Raw genomic sequence first — 14,990 nt, 5'->3', positions numbered from 1 at the left:
GGATTTGATTAAACTGTTTGTGTAGATGTGCCTCTTGGAACCATTCTGTGAGTCTCTCTGGAGCAGAAAGCACAGCCTGTTCCTGCCAGAGATGCTCACTGGCTTCAGACTGGGAACTGGGAAGAGATGGCTTTGAGCGTGTGCCCTGTAGGGAGAAGAGAGGATGAGTTGCAGCTTTGAAAAGTTTTCTTGACTGAAGAGGGAAGAGCTCTGGGGGGTGCCTTTACAATAGTGCATGCTGTGTGGGGAGCTTGCATACTGCAGGGGCTCTGTAGTATTGGAACCAGAAGATCCTGATCTGGAGGGGATTTATTTTAACGGTTTTTCTTTCATTCCATTTTTACAGAAAATACCTTTTTAAAATGGCTCTGTCAGAGAAGCTAAGTGCCCATTTCATAGTTTATACAGGCAAAAACACTACTATGCAACATCAAACAGGCTGTGTTCTTTAAACATTTTAAACACTTTTAATTTAATTGTAATAATATTGATAGATTTCATCATAATAGGATCCAGGACCAGTGAATGCTGACCCCTTTCCCAGACTGGGGGTACTGACAACAGTGTTATGATGTAGCTGGGGTCATGTAACAGCCTTTCTGTTATTTAATCTGTTGAATACCTTATACCTACTGGATGCTTCAGACTGGGAATACTCATGGACATAGACTTAAAGAGGTTGTTTTGCACAGTGGTAAAGAAGGTGTTGTCATAATAAGGATGTTAGCTTGCTTGTGTATGCACGACTTCAGAAGTTACAGGTAGAACTAGTTTGTTTTGTCATCTACAACAAAAACTAGTCACCTTTGTCTTCTTGGTCTGATAAAATCTTCTGTCTGCATTGTACTCCATATCCACCATGGTCTGTGGCTGGCAGTTACAAGATTTAGAATGGTTTTAGAAACTGTTTGCCAAAAGTGAACCTTAAATATTGCGGATGCACGTGCGTGCTTTGCTGCTGCTATGTTGTAGAAAGTTTTTCACAGGAGCTGTGTTTTCTTCCTGTCTAGGAAGCACTGCAGAAAATCCGGCAGAAGAACACAATGAGACGTGAAGTGACTGTTGAATTGAGTAGCCAGGGATTCTGGAAGACAGGGATACGCTCCGACGTCTGCCAGGTGACTAAACTGCAGAGATGCATGATGTATCGTTTTTCTCAGTTGCTGCCACTTACCTCTTGCAAGGGTTTGCTATGATTCTGTGCTGAAGAACCAGCCACTGGAAATTAATACCTTTGCCTCTGCATGATCTGTTGCTGTAGGGAGCTGTTCTAGCCCCCTCCACGCACACACACACACACCCTCCCCAAGAAGCTATTTTATAGGTGTAATTTTCCAGCTCCTTGCAGTAGCTTGCTACTCTTGACTAGCATGAAGTGGGGCAGGGGTGGGGATGACAGAACCCAAGAATGGCAAATTTGAGACCTGAAGGTCTCAAATGCAGTAGCCTTGACTTCTATCAACCGTATGTTGAGTCAAGTGTTGAATATCAAGGGCGTTTTCATCAATTGGGTTGGTATTAGATATTTTTAGTTTAAGATAACTGTATATTTAGAGATATTTTTTTCTTACTGTAGCACAAAGTGTTTTTTTTACTTGAAAGAAAAAAAACAAACATGGGTTAAAAAAGGGTGACCCTCAGTAGGAAGATCTTTCAGATAAGTTAATGTTCCAAATGCATGAAACTTTCAAGGTGCAAATCTCTGCTGGATCCTAATCCAAAGCAGGTGGCAGCCACCTACTTTGATTACAAACAAAAGGTTTAAATATAATAAAATGCATTTGTCTAACAATGTATTAGCAAAATTCAAGTAAGTGTATCAGCCAAATAAATATACTAGTAGTATAATTGGGTTATTTTTGCTGTTTCAGAGATGTTGATTAAGAATTACAGGCTAAAAAAATTTTCAGTATTAACAGTATGAAATAAAAACTTAGGGGTGACTTGGGAAAGGTTTAGTTAGATGTATTGATGTATTGGAACCTTGATAAGGCCAGAGCGGGTATTTGAATGGGAGAAAAATGCTAATAATTAAAATTGCTTTTTTTCCTGTGTAATACACTTATTTTGATTCTACAGTTGCTTCTGAAGTCAAAGAATAGTTGAACAGTATCCTCTCACATAGCAGAGGAAATTTATAGTCCCTTTCTATTTTTTGTTGTAAACTGTATCTGTTACAAGTTAAGGAAACAGTATAAACTTCTAATTTAGGAGACTTGAAAGTTTTTTGTTATTCATAATAACTTTTAAGATTCAACTTTTAATGTATCATTGGATATTTTTTGTTCTCATTTGCAATTGAAGGATAACAAATCACCTAAGAGCGATGGGAATAAAACTGCACATCTGCAGCCAGAACACCTAAATCAGGCAGTTCTACAATGAAAGTCCTTTGATTTTTTTTTTTCTTTGAGAGGTCAAGAGTAGGCAGACTGTAAATCTGTAAAAATGAAAGACTACTATTGTTGCTGCATGTTTTTTTCTAAAAAAGATTAAACCTAAATACATGTAAATCAACTCTGTAGGTAGACCTAAAGTGCAGTGATTTAAAAATACTGATTTTCCTTAGTTTTTAAAAGGATTGTAGATTAGAAGATTGAAGCTTAAGTCATTCTAACAGTTTAAAGTTGCTCCAAGTTCAACGTAGCTGTTGTAACACTCATCTTCGTGACTTCCAGAATGAACTTCGTAGAGGGAGGGAGGAATAAAGGCAAGTGAAATATTCTGAAAATGTGTAATGGCTGTCTTCTGCCAGGCTTACTTAAAATTGTTCAGTAGGTGAAATGCACTTCTTGGTCACTGAGATGGGCAGCATTTACTCTGCAAACTGGGTCCAACCAAGAAGGTACCCACCCATCGTTGCCTGTACTGCTGCTGGCATGCCCTCAACAGCTGCATTAGGTGTTTAGGGTGAGGAGAGAATCGATGCATTTCAAAATACATCAGTTTGCCTGACTATTCTTGGTAGCTTCAGGTCAGAGTTGCACTGGCAGCATGGCTCCTGCCAAGCTGGGGGACAGCCCTGGGGACATCTGGGAGAGTCTTCTGCCTTGCAATGCCAGCTGCAGCAAGAAAAGAATAGGCAACAAAGGCTGGAATCATATACATAAAAGTTACTAGTATGTTTATAACCAGCTTCAAGTACCAAGGTTATGGGCTAACTCCTATAGCCATACAATTTAAAGAGAATTTTTTAATCACTAGCCATTCTAGAGCCTAATACAATTTTAAAGGTTACATTTCAGTTTCTTATAGAGATAAATAAAACATCAGAAACATCAAATAGCTATAATCCATCATGACACACATTAATTGAATCAATCAAGTATTTAGTGCTATGAAAGCAGCAGTTTGTCAATATAACTACAAGAGTCAAATTAAAGACCTTCTACGTGCCTCCCAGGGAGATGCCAATTCCTTGTTCACTGCAGGACAGCTGATACAATCTGAAGCTTCATATTCCAGTCTCAAACTTTGGGTCATATGTATTGGTTGCTCAGTGTAAACAGTATCAAAACTTGCTTTGCTGTCTGGCAGCCTGCGCAGGGGAACATACAAGCAGGGAAGCAGAGTTGTCCTGTGAAGCAACGTTTTTACTTACTGTAACTAATTCCTTCCATGAAGCACAAATGTGAGTTTACGTGGAGATAAGAGATGTGTTCCCTCAGCTTTTAGATTACCCGAAAACTCTAAATGAGTGACATGAACAAAATAAAGTTTCACTTGGACGTATTTGTTTTGCTTGCTGTGGTTTTGCATTTTTCTGCTATTCAGAGATACAGAGAGTCTCTTTCATGCTGTTAACCACTTGCTTCCATTGCTACCTTTGTTATGTGTTCGGTTCCAGCAGTTTCTTAGTTGAACAGAAACCTTTGCCATATTGTAACTTTCACAAGTTTTCTTCTGCTGTTCTTTCTTTAATGGCATGCAGAAATCCGTAACATCACTTACTCCATAAATTATACATCATCTGATTAGTATGCTTGCTTTTTTGCATCTCTCCATACTATACATTAATCATCTGTAATCATAATATATTCCTCTTTATAAAATTAATATGGATAGTCCTCATATTTTTAATTCCCTTAAAACATGTTATTCTTTTGAATATATTCATGAAATGCAACTCATAGGAATCAACTGAAATTTGACATTGGTGTCACAAAAGCGGCCACATGCATAAATTCTTGTAGTGCTCTCACTTTTCACTCCAATGCAAGGGTTTTGATATTGATCATCATCATACTACTGTACTGGTAAATGGTATCATTCCAATCCAGATCATCCACAATCAGTAACACTAAGTGGAATTAGTTTTAAAACTCTGAAAGAGGGAAACTGTTGTTGTTGCAACATAAGTTTAATTTTTATTTAAATTTCCTGCAACAGAAAAGTTTCTGTCCTAGATGGTAAAACAGCAACCTTTCCAATATTTTTAGCACATAATCCCAGAAATTGCCAGGTTGTACCACTTCAAAAAGCCCTTAACTTCAGTTCCTTTGAAGAAAAATTAATGTAGTAATAACTGTGCTTGAAAATTACTTTTCTTTGTTAAAAGCAGGTTAAAGTGGTTTACATGTTCTCTAACGTTATAAGGGGCCGAGGGAGGTGGTCAGTCCTCCTCTGGTACCAACCTGAAACTGCAGGGTACTGAAGCATCTAGCATTGTGTTCAGTCACGGGTTCTTGAAAATTTGACCCTGCTGGTGACTAGATGTTTTTCCTCATTCAGAATACTTCAGTAAAACTTATTATGCATTTATTATTCTGTTTATGTTGGCAGGGGAATGTTCTCACTGTGATTATGCAGGTGGACAAATCCAACTTAACTAAGTGTTCTGGTGATGGGGATTGGGAAACCATGATTTTCTTATTTTTCTCACTTAAAAATGGATGTTGTGACAAATGGGATGTTTGTATTTATAGCTTAGTCAACACTGTATTCTGTGCAGTAAAGATGAATGTTTTTCCTTATTGTTTTTTAGCACGCAATGATGCTTCCTGTTCTCACCCACCATATTCGCTACCATCAGTGTCTGATGCATTTGGACAAATTGATAGGCTACACTTTTCGAGATAGGTGCTTGCTGCAGGTAGGTTATACAAAAATAAATTACTTGCCATTTTGTCTTCCTAAACTTTAGTTTATCCGTAATCCTGTCTTCTGTATATAATCATGAAAATGAGCTGCTTTGCCATACCTTCATCATTTGCACTGAAAATCTTTCAAAACTTTTAGTTATTCCAACAGGTTTTTAAATTAACACATCTGTCGTGCATGTAGACATCCACCTGCCTTTGCTCAGTGGTAAACCTGGATTTGCTTGTAATGTGTAGAAGAAAAAGAATAGTCTTACTGAAAAGACTGGATGGTACAGTACTCGTTATTTTACTTATTTGTGATGGATAGTGGTTTACTGCAGATGAGTCGGTGCCTTGCTTTTTCCTTTTATAGCCTGTTATTTCAAAGAAGGGTAACTTAAATGCAAAATGAAAAGGCAACATTTATAGCTAGTGCAAGGAATTTGCAAACTTCTGTTCAGCTCTTGATTTCTACAAGTATGTAATGAAATGTTGCATTTACAAACAAAGGCAGGAACTGGAGGCGGGGCTGGTATTTGTTTTAAATACATCCTTGTTGCTTGACCAGCCATTTATGTAAGTGTGTGTGTGGAACTGGTCAGCTCCAGAAGATCCAGAAGACTGACTTTTGGCATGGTGCTCCCTTTCCCCATATGTTTCTTCTGAAGTTGCTGAAGGAAAATGGGCTTCTGTTCAAGATATCTCCCTAAAATACCCAGTCTCCCTCCACTGACTGTGGTAGGGGCTGAAAAAAGATTAATTTTCCCAAAGTTCAAAAAATGCAGTTTCTATACATGGATGTAGACCTTAAACTTCCCGAAGAATTCTAAGTCAAGGCTTGCTGAGATTTTTTTTCATAGTTTCTCTGTTTTCTAAAAGGTGCTTTGTAGGGCTAGTCCTACTGAAAGTTGCATTAAACGTTGGGGATCTTGTAGGTTTTTCTTGTAGATTTTGTTTGCAGGCTGCCTTGGTTTTAATATGAAAGATAAAAGTGCAGTGACAAATCTTAAATGTTGAGACGAAAGACACAAACTAAAAAACACATCACAGATGAAAAGGGGAGAACGCATAAAATGAAGTATGTTGACATCAGTCAAATTAATGTTTAGTTATAAGAAATGTTACAACTCTTTAATGCTGATCCCTGTGCGTATTTATTTAAAACACAATAACTCGTTCCAGGAAAGTCTTGTTAAAAAATTTATATAGCACCTTTAACATTTGTGCATAGAAAATAACAGATGTATAGTTTTGCATTGATTTTCACATGTTCTGTCATATTGTGTTGCTTTTAAAGCACAGACTGGGTAAGAAAGAATATGCTAGCTTAACAGTTCAGGCAAGGTAGTGTTTCATCCAGTACAGATGGAGCAGAAGTTGAAAATATGCAATTATGACAATCTTACTAACATTAGTGAGGAACTAAAAAGGACTTGGAGAAAATTCTTACTGTTGATTGACTATCATTTTATTCCCAGCAACTGAAATTTCTCTAAGTCTTGTTTTTGGAAAGCTGTAGCCAATGTTTGAATGAAGTGTGCATAGGGCTACTAGAATGTCTTTGCTTATAGCCTGCAGCAACATTCCTGCAAGTGTTTCAGAAACAACTTTCTGCAACTTGAATTTGCTAGTGTATCTCTTATGTAAGGGGCATATGAATGTATACATCTATGCATGCATAATATATATTTTCTTTACATATACACACCCAACAATGAGTTTGCAGAGAGTCATAAAAGCAAGTTAGAGTACCTTTACCTGCTGCCATTTTTGCAATCTTGGTATCAGCAGCAGAGGAAGCTTGTGATGATGCTAGATGGTAGAAACTTAAAACAGAAGACCAATTCTGCTGTTGATGTTAACTTTCAGTTGAAGAGTGGCCCTCTATAGTCCTGAGAGTCCTGCTTTGAATAACTGTGCCAGAGATAATGTACTTGTTTGGTTTTTTTACTTGGAAGTAGGAAAGCTTTACTGATCTTTAAATACCCTTAATCAAATATGTGAATAGTTGAGATACTCTTTACTGTTCCTGTTTTCAATATGAACATTTGTCCTGCAATGTTAGAATGAGTATATTTTTGAATAAGCAAATGTAGTTGTATTTAAAACAAGTCAGCATAGCTGGTAAGCAAAACTGTTAGGGCAAATTGACAGTTCATGCTTTTACCTTCAAAGGTAATTTTTCTTTAAAAAAAAAAAGCTGAAAATTAATTAGGTAAAGTGATGATTGGGCATAAGTGTTGCTTCTTTCTGACATCTGAAATCGTACATCCTATGTTTAAATTGCTGGAACCAAGCTACTAATTGACGACATCACTTTGTAGCTTTTCTTCAAACTAAAAAAAAATAATAATTATTAGCTACCAATCTAGTATTTTTATTGCATTTGAAAAAATAAACCTAAGACTTCATTTTCTTGCATGTGCTATAATACAGCTTGCCATGACTCATCCAAGCCATCACTTAAACTTTGGAATGAATCCGGACCATGCCAGAAATTCTTTATCCAACTGTGGAATTCGCCAGCCAAAGTATGGAGACAGAAAGGTTCACCATATGCATATGAGAAAAAAGGGTATGTAGTTACACTGCTACCATTTTCTCTCACCTCCCTCTTAATCAGTAAGAAAAAATTTTGTCTGTTACTATTTCATTGTCCATTGCTCTTCTGAGATAACTCTAGTGGAGGATTTCAATGGTTATACATACAATCAGTGAGATCTTTCTAAACAACTGGATTTTAGAAATTAGTCAACAACTGAGTTGATGAGAAAAAGCAAGATAAATGAGGTAGTGTATTTTCTTTGTTTTTTGTAAAGTATTTTTTTTCTTAATTTGCTATTCAACATCGTAAGCATACTGGAGGATATTTTGTAAAGGTATCTTATTAAAATGAAAATGTGTCTGCTCTAAAATACACCTTACCCCTTAAATATATTCAGATGTAAAGAAGTAATTTTTTATTTTTATGTAATGTTCAGAATGTCTTTCATGCAGAGGTAGTATGTCTATCTGGCTTTCTGAACACAAACGTACAAAAGCTGCTTGTAATGGGACAGTGGTCACTTAGAAAACATCTGTAAGGATTATACTTGCTGTAAGTGAGCTCTATAAATAACAGCAAGATTTTGTGTATAGCAATCACAAAGTACCATTTTGAGTAATTATTTTATGTATTTAAATTGAATTAGCAATTGTTTAATAGTACTTATTGTATAATATGTAATATTGTTTATATTTCTAGGGATAAACACCTTGATAAATATTATGTCCCGTTTGGGACAGGATGATCCAGCTCCTTCCAGGTAACAAAAATAATTGCTTTTAGATTTGTACAGCATGTTAGTTATGATCTAGTTGCAAGGAGAGAAACTGTTGCAGGAGTTACTTCAACCAACTTACTGGCAGCAGCAGTTTTGGCAAATAGTTGAAATAGAGAGTCATGTGGAATTGACTTATCTTCAGGGGATGTGCTGAACTTTGTTTATCAGTGATATAGTAAATGTTTGCCTGCAGAGAAATCCTAAGGAAGGTTTTAAAAGCTAATTCTATAATTTCTGCTTATCCTTGAAATGAGGGCTAAAGTGCTACCTTTTGCTTTCTGCACAATGAAAAATAAGTTCTGTTACTGTTATCATTGCTGTAAATTGGATTCTCCATCACCTTTCCTTATAGCAGTACTTTTCCTGGCATGGCACCTTGTTAACACGAGTATGATCTCAAATATGGGCTTTGCTGGTGTACTGGTCCAGTTTAAAGAGAGACGCATAAACAGCTGAGGACAAAAAGCTGAATCATTACAGTTGTAGTGTAATAGTTTAAATAACCACTAAGAATTCTGTGCAAATAAATGTTTGAGCTTAATAGCTACAGACACCAGATGTAGCCAAACTGAATAAACAAAGCTGATAGGGATAATGCAAGAAATAGTTACATGTGAAGTCTCCTTACCACCTGAACTAGAGGATGGGGTGTATTGGTTAACTGGTGATTATGACTGGGCCTTTTGAGAGCCATCACTCTGGAGGAAAATAGGGAGCAGAAGTAGTTGAATTCTGAATAAATGATTGTTGTAGTGTTCCCCGAATGCTGTTTCAGCTAGACTCTGCCCTTTTCTTTGAGAGTCAATCTCAAGATTATTTCAGCCTTCGTAAAACAATGTGAGATAAGGCTAAATTGCATTTGCATTAAATAATCCACGAAATAAAATCCTGCTTTTGAAAGACCTGTATTTTCTGCTATATCACTACACAGTGGAGTTTCTGTATTCATCACTTTGTTGTTCTACACAGCACAGGTACTTGAATTCTTTCAGCCCATAACAAAGGTCTGCTATTTCAGAAGTCAGACAAACTACATAATTGTAGAGGGAATGCAAATTATCATAAAAGCTGTCAAACACTTGAAAGATCTTTTGGATACAAAACCATCCTGTGGCTATGGCCTTAATTCTGTTACATTCACATGTGAAGTCAAAATGGTGCTAATTACATGCTTAGAGGTGTAGAGCAGAAATTTGTATATATTTGAAGACAAACTCATGTTCCTTTGTGATCGCTGTGTCCTGTTACTCCTTTGTTTTATAAGCAGGCAGAGAGTTCAGGGGGAAATGAAACTTTATGCAAAACAAAGGGAAACTGGGAGCAATCACAAGAAATCACTGAATATAAAGCGTGTAGAACTTTACAGTATCTTGGAATGTATCTTGCTCAGCAGTTCTTTGTTTTGAGCTCAAATGAAATTAGAGAAAACAGGACAGGGTGCATGTCTGTATGGTGTTTAAAGGTGCCGTGAAAAATGAAGGTACTTGTTCCATTGTAGCTCTGCCATACCAACAAGTCTTGCAGAATCACCACACCCTGCAGGTGTTGGTGTTAATTATGTACATTTCCCTAGTTGCCCAGAAAAGGCAGAAGATGGTCATTTGTTTCAACCACCTGATGCTCTGTGATGGACAAAGAAACCCATTCTCAGTAGGGCTTTACACAGTGCCAGTCAACAGTTTCCCCTCTGCATTTATTGTGCTCTGACAATAGCTCAGAATGAAACATACAGAAATTTCAAAGACTGTCACTTGTGAGTTTCAAGATTTATGTAGTTAATCTGTTTTTGTACTCTCATACTCCAGAGAGGGTGGGGGAGGCTGCAGGAATGACTATTCATGTCTGATTAGCAAGCAACTCAAACTTTTTCCAAATGTACTGTGTAAGTTACAAGCACGTGTTATTTAATAGTGAACCTTAAATTGCCTTTTCCAGGATTAACCACAACGAGCGTTTAGAATTTCTGGGAGATGCTGTGGTGGAATTCTTAACAAGGTAAACGGGGAATTCTTTAGTAGCCCTCATTGTTGTATGTTATTCTCATACCATTTGGCTTATGAAGCTTTGCCGTGTATGTTCACCACCTGTGTTTGCAGTCCTGCCCCTGATATTTCAAGATGCACATCTGCACGTGCCTCTTGAAAATTCTTCTCATGCTACAGATGAGAAACTAGAGTTAGTTTTACAGAATGTGATTTAAAGTTGATTGGGGTTTTTAGAAATTAATATTTCAGCTACAGTCAAATTGAACTTTTATCCATTTGTTACAAGAAAGATTTTTATTAGCATGCCATTTTGTTTCCATAGGTTCTTTTTCTTTAGCTGCAAGTGAAAAACACTAATTGGTAATATTGAATGTGTTGCAGCTCTTAATTTCCAGTAATGAGGGCTATATCTTGCATAATGTCTGTATATAAATAAAATTGTTGAGGACAAATCTAAATTATTTAGAACTAAAAGCAAAAAATCATGCTTCATCAGAACAGCTCCAGTTTGGGTCCATTTCAAGTACTCTGAAATTAGTAACAACACAAAGATATTATAAAAGTTACCTTCACTGGGTTCTCTTAGTGGGTTCTGCTGGCAGCTAATTTCTATGAAACAAGGGTTATCCATTTTCACTGCTTTGTTTTACCACTGTTAATAGGAGAATAGTCTTGTGTAAAGAAAAGCTTTACAGTAAGTTTGATACAAATAACAAAATTGCCCCTATCTCCATTCACTGCTAGCTTCTACTACCCATTAGCTACTCCGTATTAAAAGCTATTAGTCTGTAAAGGTCTCCACTGCCCTTAAAACCCATGGCCTTTTCTCCTATAGAACAATACTTGCTGATAAGATGGAAGACTTGCTGAATAAATTGTCTTGCATTTTTCATTGTCATTGTTCATCAGCCGTTGCTTGACTTTCTGAGCTAACTTTTGTCTCAATTAAGAAAAAAACTGTGTTATGTTTCTGTTCAATAAAGCATGTAAACACCTATTTAAATATGAAGCTTTTTTCCCAACTCAACTTCAGGCTTCTGCTTTTGTGAATTATGATCCTTGATAAGATTGCCTCTAAGTTGTATAGCAACTCTTGTTCTTAAATCCTGTATCCACCTGCAGATATTTTTTCTCTTTGTTAGTGGATTAATAAGTTATTTTAATAATTAGTGCTCTCCTCCCAGTGTAATCCAGTTGTGGGGTTCTGAAAACCCTCTTCAACTTCTCTTGATGTGGGTTAGATAGCCATATAGAGGTAGTCAGTATCATTTATCCTTTACTCAGGTCTTGGTTGTGTCGTTGAATTCTTGTTTTTTAATGAAGTACGTTACTTTCATGGTGATAAATATCATTAACGGCAGTTGAAAGCCTGTGACTTTAACTCATTTTCTCTCTGTTTGTGGTATTAATGACTTCACGCATTTGATAAATACAGACTGTTGATTCCTGTTCTTTGGCTCTGTTAGCATCTGTTCAGTAATGTTGTTTTTAAACAGACTATTTTTATTGGCATTTAAGAGCAATTATTTGCTAAAGTACTGTAAAAAAAAAAAAAAATTAAAAAACAAAATAAATCCCAAGTGGTGGTCCAGGCTGAATAACATCATCGTAAAGCACTGTGGTGTACCTGTGGCACGGAGTTCAAGCCAGATGGTTCTCCCCTGCTTTTATTGCTCAGCATCCTCCAGGTAACACCTTTGCTGCTGGTAGACGCCTTCAGATGAGGGAACTGCCTGTCACTGTAGGGGTTTAGAAATTATGTGCTGCCCAGTAAAGAAGCAGCACTCATTCTCCCCTGCTTCCTATTCTACCCAGTCAATATTATTGAGAATTGTTTTAATCTTTGATTGCTTCTTCACCTTCAAGCTGATCTTCCACTTTGGAAAGGGACCTGTGTTACCAGCTAGGATCTGATGGGAAGGCAGTGTTCTATAGAGGCGTACACAGTTTATCTTTAGCCAAATGCTGACAGCATCTGATTTAATTTTGTTTTTCCAGTGTCCACTTGTACTACCTGTTTCCCACTCTGGAGGAAGGAGGACTAGCTACATACCGCACCGCCATTGTTCAGAACCAGCATCTGGCCATGCTGGCTAAGGTACACTCCTATGCTTTATGTGTCTGTATCTGAAACCCATATGTGAGACTATTAGTACATGAGTTGCTTCTTGAGGGATCTGTCTGCTTCAAACATCAGCATTTATCATGTTTTGTGCACAGAATTTAGGGTACAGGAGCTTTTTTTAATTTGCAAGTAATTTTAGAGATGAAGTGGGACTTGGTGTTACCCCCAGAGCAGGTTTTTAAGAGGAATAGTTGGGTCATTTTTGCCAGCAGAAGATTAGGTTTTTAGGATGCTTATGTTGAAGGTGCCTCTATATTTAACTTTAAATAACATAGATGTTGAGATAGATAGTAGAAGGGGGGAGGTGGGGAATAAAATTGGTGGACTTCAAAGGGGCTCTCTGGTGGAGCATTAAGGTAGAAGATGGCAGCAGGCAGTAGAGACAGTGGAGGGGTGGTGGTAGGGGAGTTTGTTTCATCCACTCCCTCACCTAGGCAGTTACCTTCAAACTTGCTGTGAACTGTGAAGGAGCGAAATGTTAAAAAGTCTTTCGGAGAAAAGTAGCATTACATAGTGGGAAAAATTGAGATGCCTCTGATTTTTATTTTATTTAATTCCGTGAATGACAGGAGCTTGTTATATTCCTACGTGATACTGGAGGTGGGAATATGGTATACAAAGCTCATTAAGTCTATGTTCATAGATAATTTGGTATTCCCTTATTCAGATTTGATTGTTAACATATTTTTTTTTTTTTAAAACCAGTCTGAGACTTGCTGGTATAAAGTATTAGGCCATGCACGTGCGCACACATCTCCCACCACCACCCCACTGTGTATTGCTGATGGTTTTCAAGTCTCTCTTAATCTTGTCTGTTCATACTCATGCGATAATTTAAACAAGCATATACAGTCTTGAGATTTTGGTAAAAACTGCATGATTTCTAACATGCCTTTTTGCTGAATCCTCTGGAGAAGTGTAAAGTAGGGAATGAACAAAATCATTTTCCTCCAAAGCTTTCTTTAATGATTTAGATAGGCATGAATTGATTGAAAAACATTTCAACTGGGGCTTTGTTTTTAAATACGATATTGAACTGTCTGACACTGAATTTATTTTTTTTAAAGTCTGAATCAAGTAAGTTTATATATTCTTCCAGCTCTTTTCACTATACTTACTGTTCTAAATGGACTATCTTTGAAAATTTAGTGCAACATTTTTTTAAACTCTATTAGATAGAACCGTAAGTATTAGATATCTATATATTCCTGATTTCCTAACTTACCCTTTTTTCCTCTTGTATATGACCATCCTGGTTTCGTACCCCTTAATTAACCCCATGCAGTGCCATGTTGCACTCAGTTTACTTTCTCAATAAATTTCTCAACTCCTTAAGTTCTCTTGGGCACGTGGAATGCTGTTTTAATTGAGGATCAAAGGATAAATTTCTGTAGCTTGTAAGAAACATTGTAGCAGAAATTTTAAAAGCAATCTGAGCCATGTCTTGATCAGAACTGAGATGTAAAACATATGCAAAATATACTGAATGCAAGCTCTGAAAATGAAGCTAAGACATTGGAGAAAAGAGTTAATGCAAACAATTGAAAAAATCTAAAGTTTAAATTTGTTATAAAATGATATTCCACTTTGATGTTAACTAATGAGTGCTCCCTGCACTGAATAAAGTGGTAAGTGGTATTTTCCATTGTTCTGGAGCTATGAATAGGTTCTCTCCCATTGGAAATGGAAGATTCCTTATTTCAAATTGAGGTGTCTAAGCCTCTCATCTCAAATACCTTAGTTTCTCTACTTTTACTTCTTAAATATACTCTGGGAAGATGAAGTTGAAAGTTAATGAGAAAGTGGTCAGTAGCAACTTACACCCATTTGGGAAGAACCTATTCTCATACAAATTTTGCAAGATGTGCAAATCTCTTCCTTAAAAATCTCAATAATGGTTTTGTGTCAAAAAAGATGAATACAGAAAGAGAACCTAGTAGCTCTTGCCTGCATTTCTATAGCAGAATTATCATACATTATATGATGCATCCGACTCACTACCTAAGGTTCTGACTGGCAAGCAGAAATATGGCTTAGGAAAAATGAATGTTAATGATTCACAGTTGAAAGGAAAAAGAAAGCTAGGTGGCACTGCGGATTAAAATATCAGTTCTGCTTTCAGTGCCCAGAGGGTTTTGGTATTGCCACCTGTTGAAACTCATAAAGGAAAAGTCAGATGTTTACTGGATTGTGCCTGTCAGAGTTCCTGTAACTCACTGTCTTGCTTTGTTCTCTTCTCGTAGGAGTAATCTTTTTCCTCAGCGTTAACTCCCCTCCCTTTGATTGCTGCTTCAGCATTTCTGTAGGCAAAGCACATGAGGGCAAACTACCAGCAAGAAACACGGCACACTGTAACATCCATCTGATAGCAGGCTATTTTTCTGTCACACCCTCAGCCCTCCTCTTGAATTCCTTCCTAAATTTAACTAGTAATGTGTTTTGATCTGGCTTCCCTTGAACCTTTGGTTTGATAATT

General features: G+C 36.9%; 1 protein-coding gene across 2 annotated transcripts in view; it reads left to right on the top strand.

Moving 5' to 3' along the window:
• Positions 1–14,990, top strand: part of DROSHA (drosha ribonuclease III) — a 68,907-nt gene that overhangs the window by 32,816 nt on the left and 21,101 nt on the right. For both annotated transcript variants that reach the window (XM_080582744.1, XM_080582743.1), the window contains 6 exons: positions 1,011–1,118; positions 4,985–5,092; positions 7,518–7,656; positions 8,326–8,386; positions 10,340–10,399; positions 12,388–12,487. In XM_080582744.1, coding sequence (XP_080438870.1) covers positions 1,011–1,118; positions 4,985–5,092; positions 7,518–7,656; positions 8,326–8,386; positions 10,340–10,399; positions 12,388–12,487 — 576 coding nt within the window. The remainder of the gene's footprint in view (positions 1–1,010; positions 1,119–4,984; positions 5,093–7,517; positions 7,657–8,325; positions 8,387–10,339; positions 10,400–12,387; positions 12,488–14,990) is intronic.

This window comes from Anser brachyrhynchus (assembly GCF_964034855.1).
Source record: "Anser brachyrhynchus genome assembly, chromosome: 2".
NCBI lineage: Eukaryota > Metazoa > Chordata > Aves > Anseriformes > Anatidae > Anser > Anser brachyrhynchus.
This window is presented reverse-complemented; position numbering and strand designations above follow the sequence as displayed.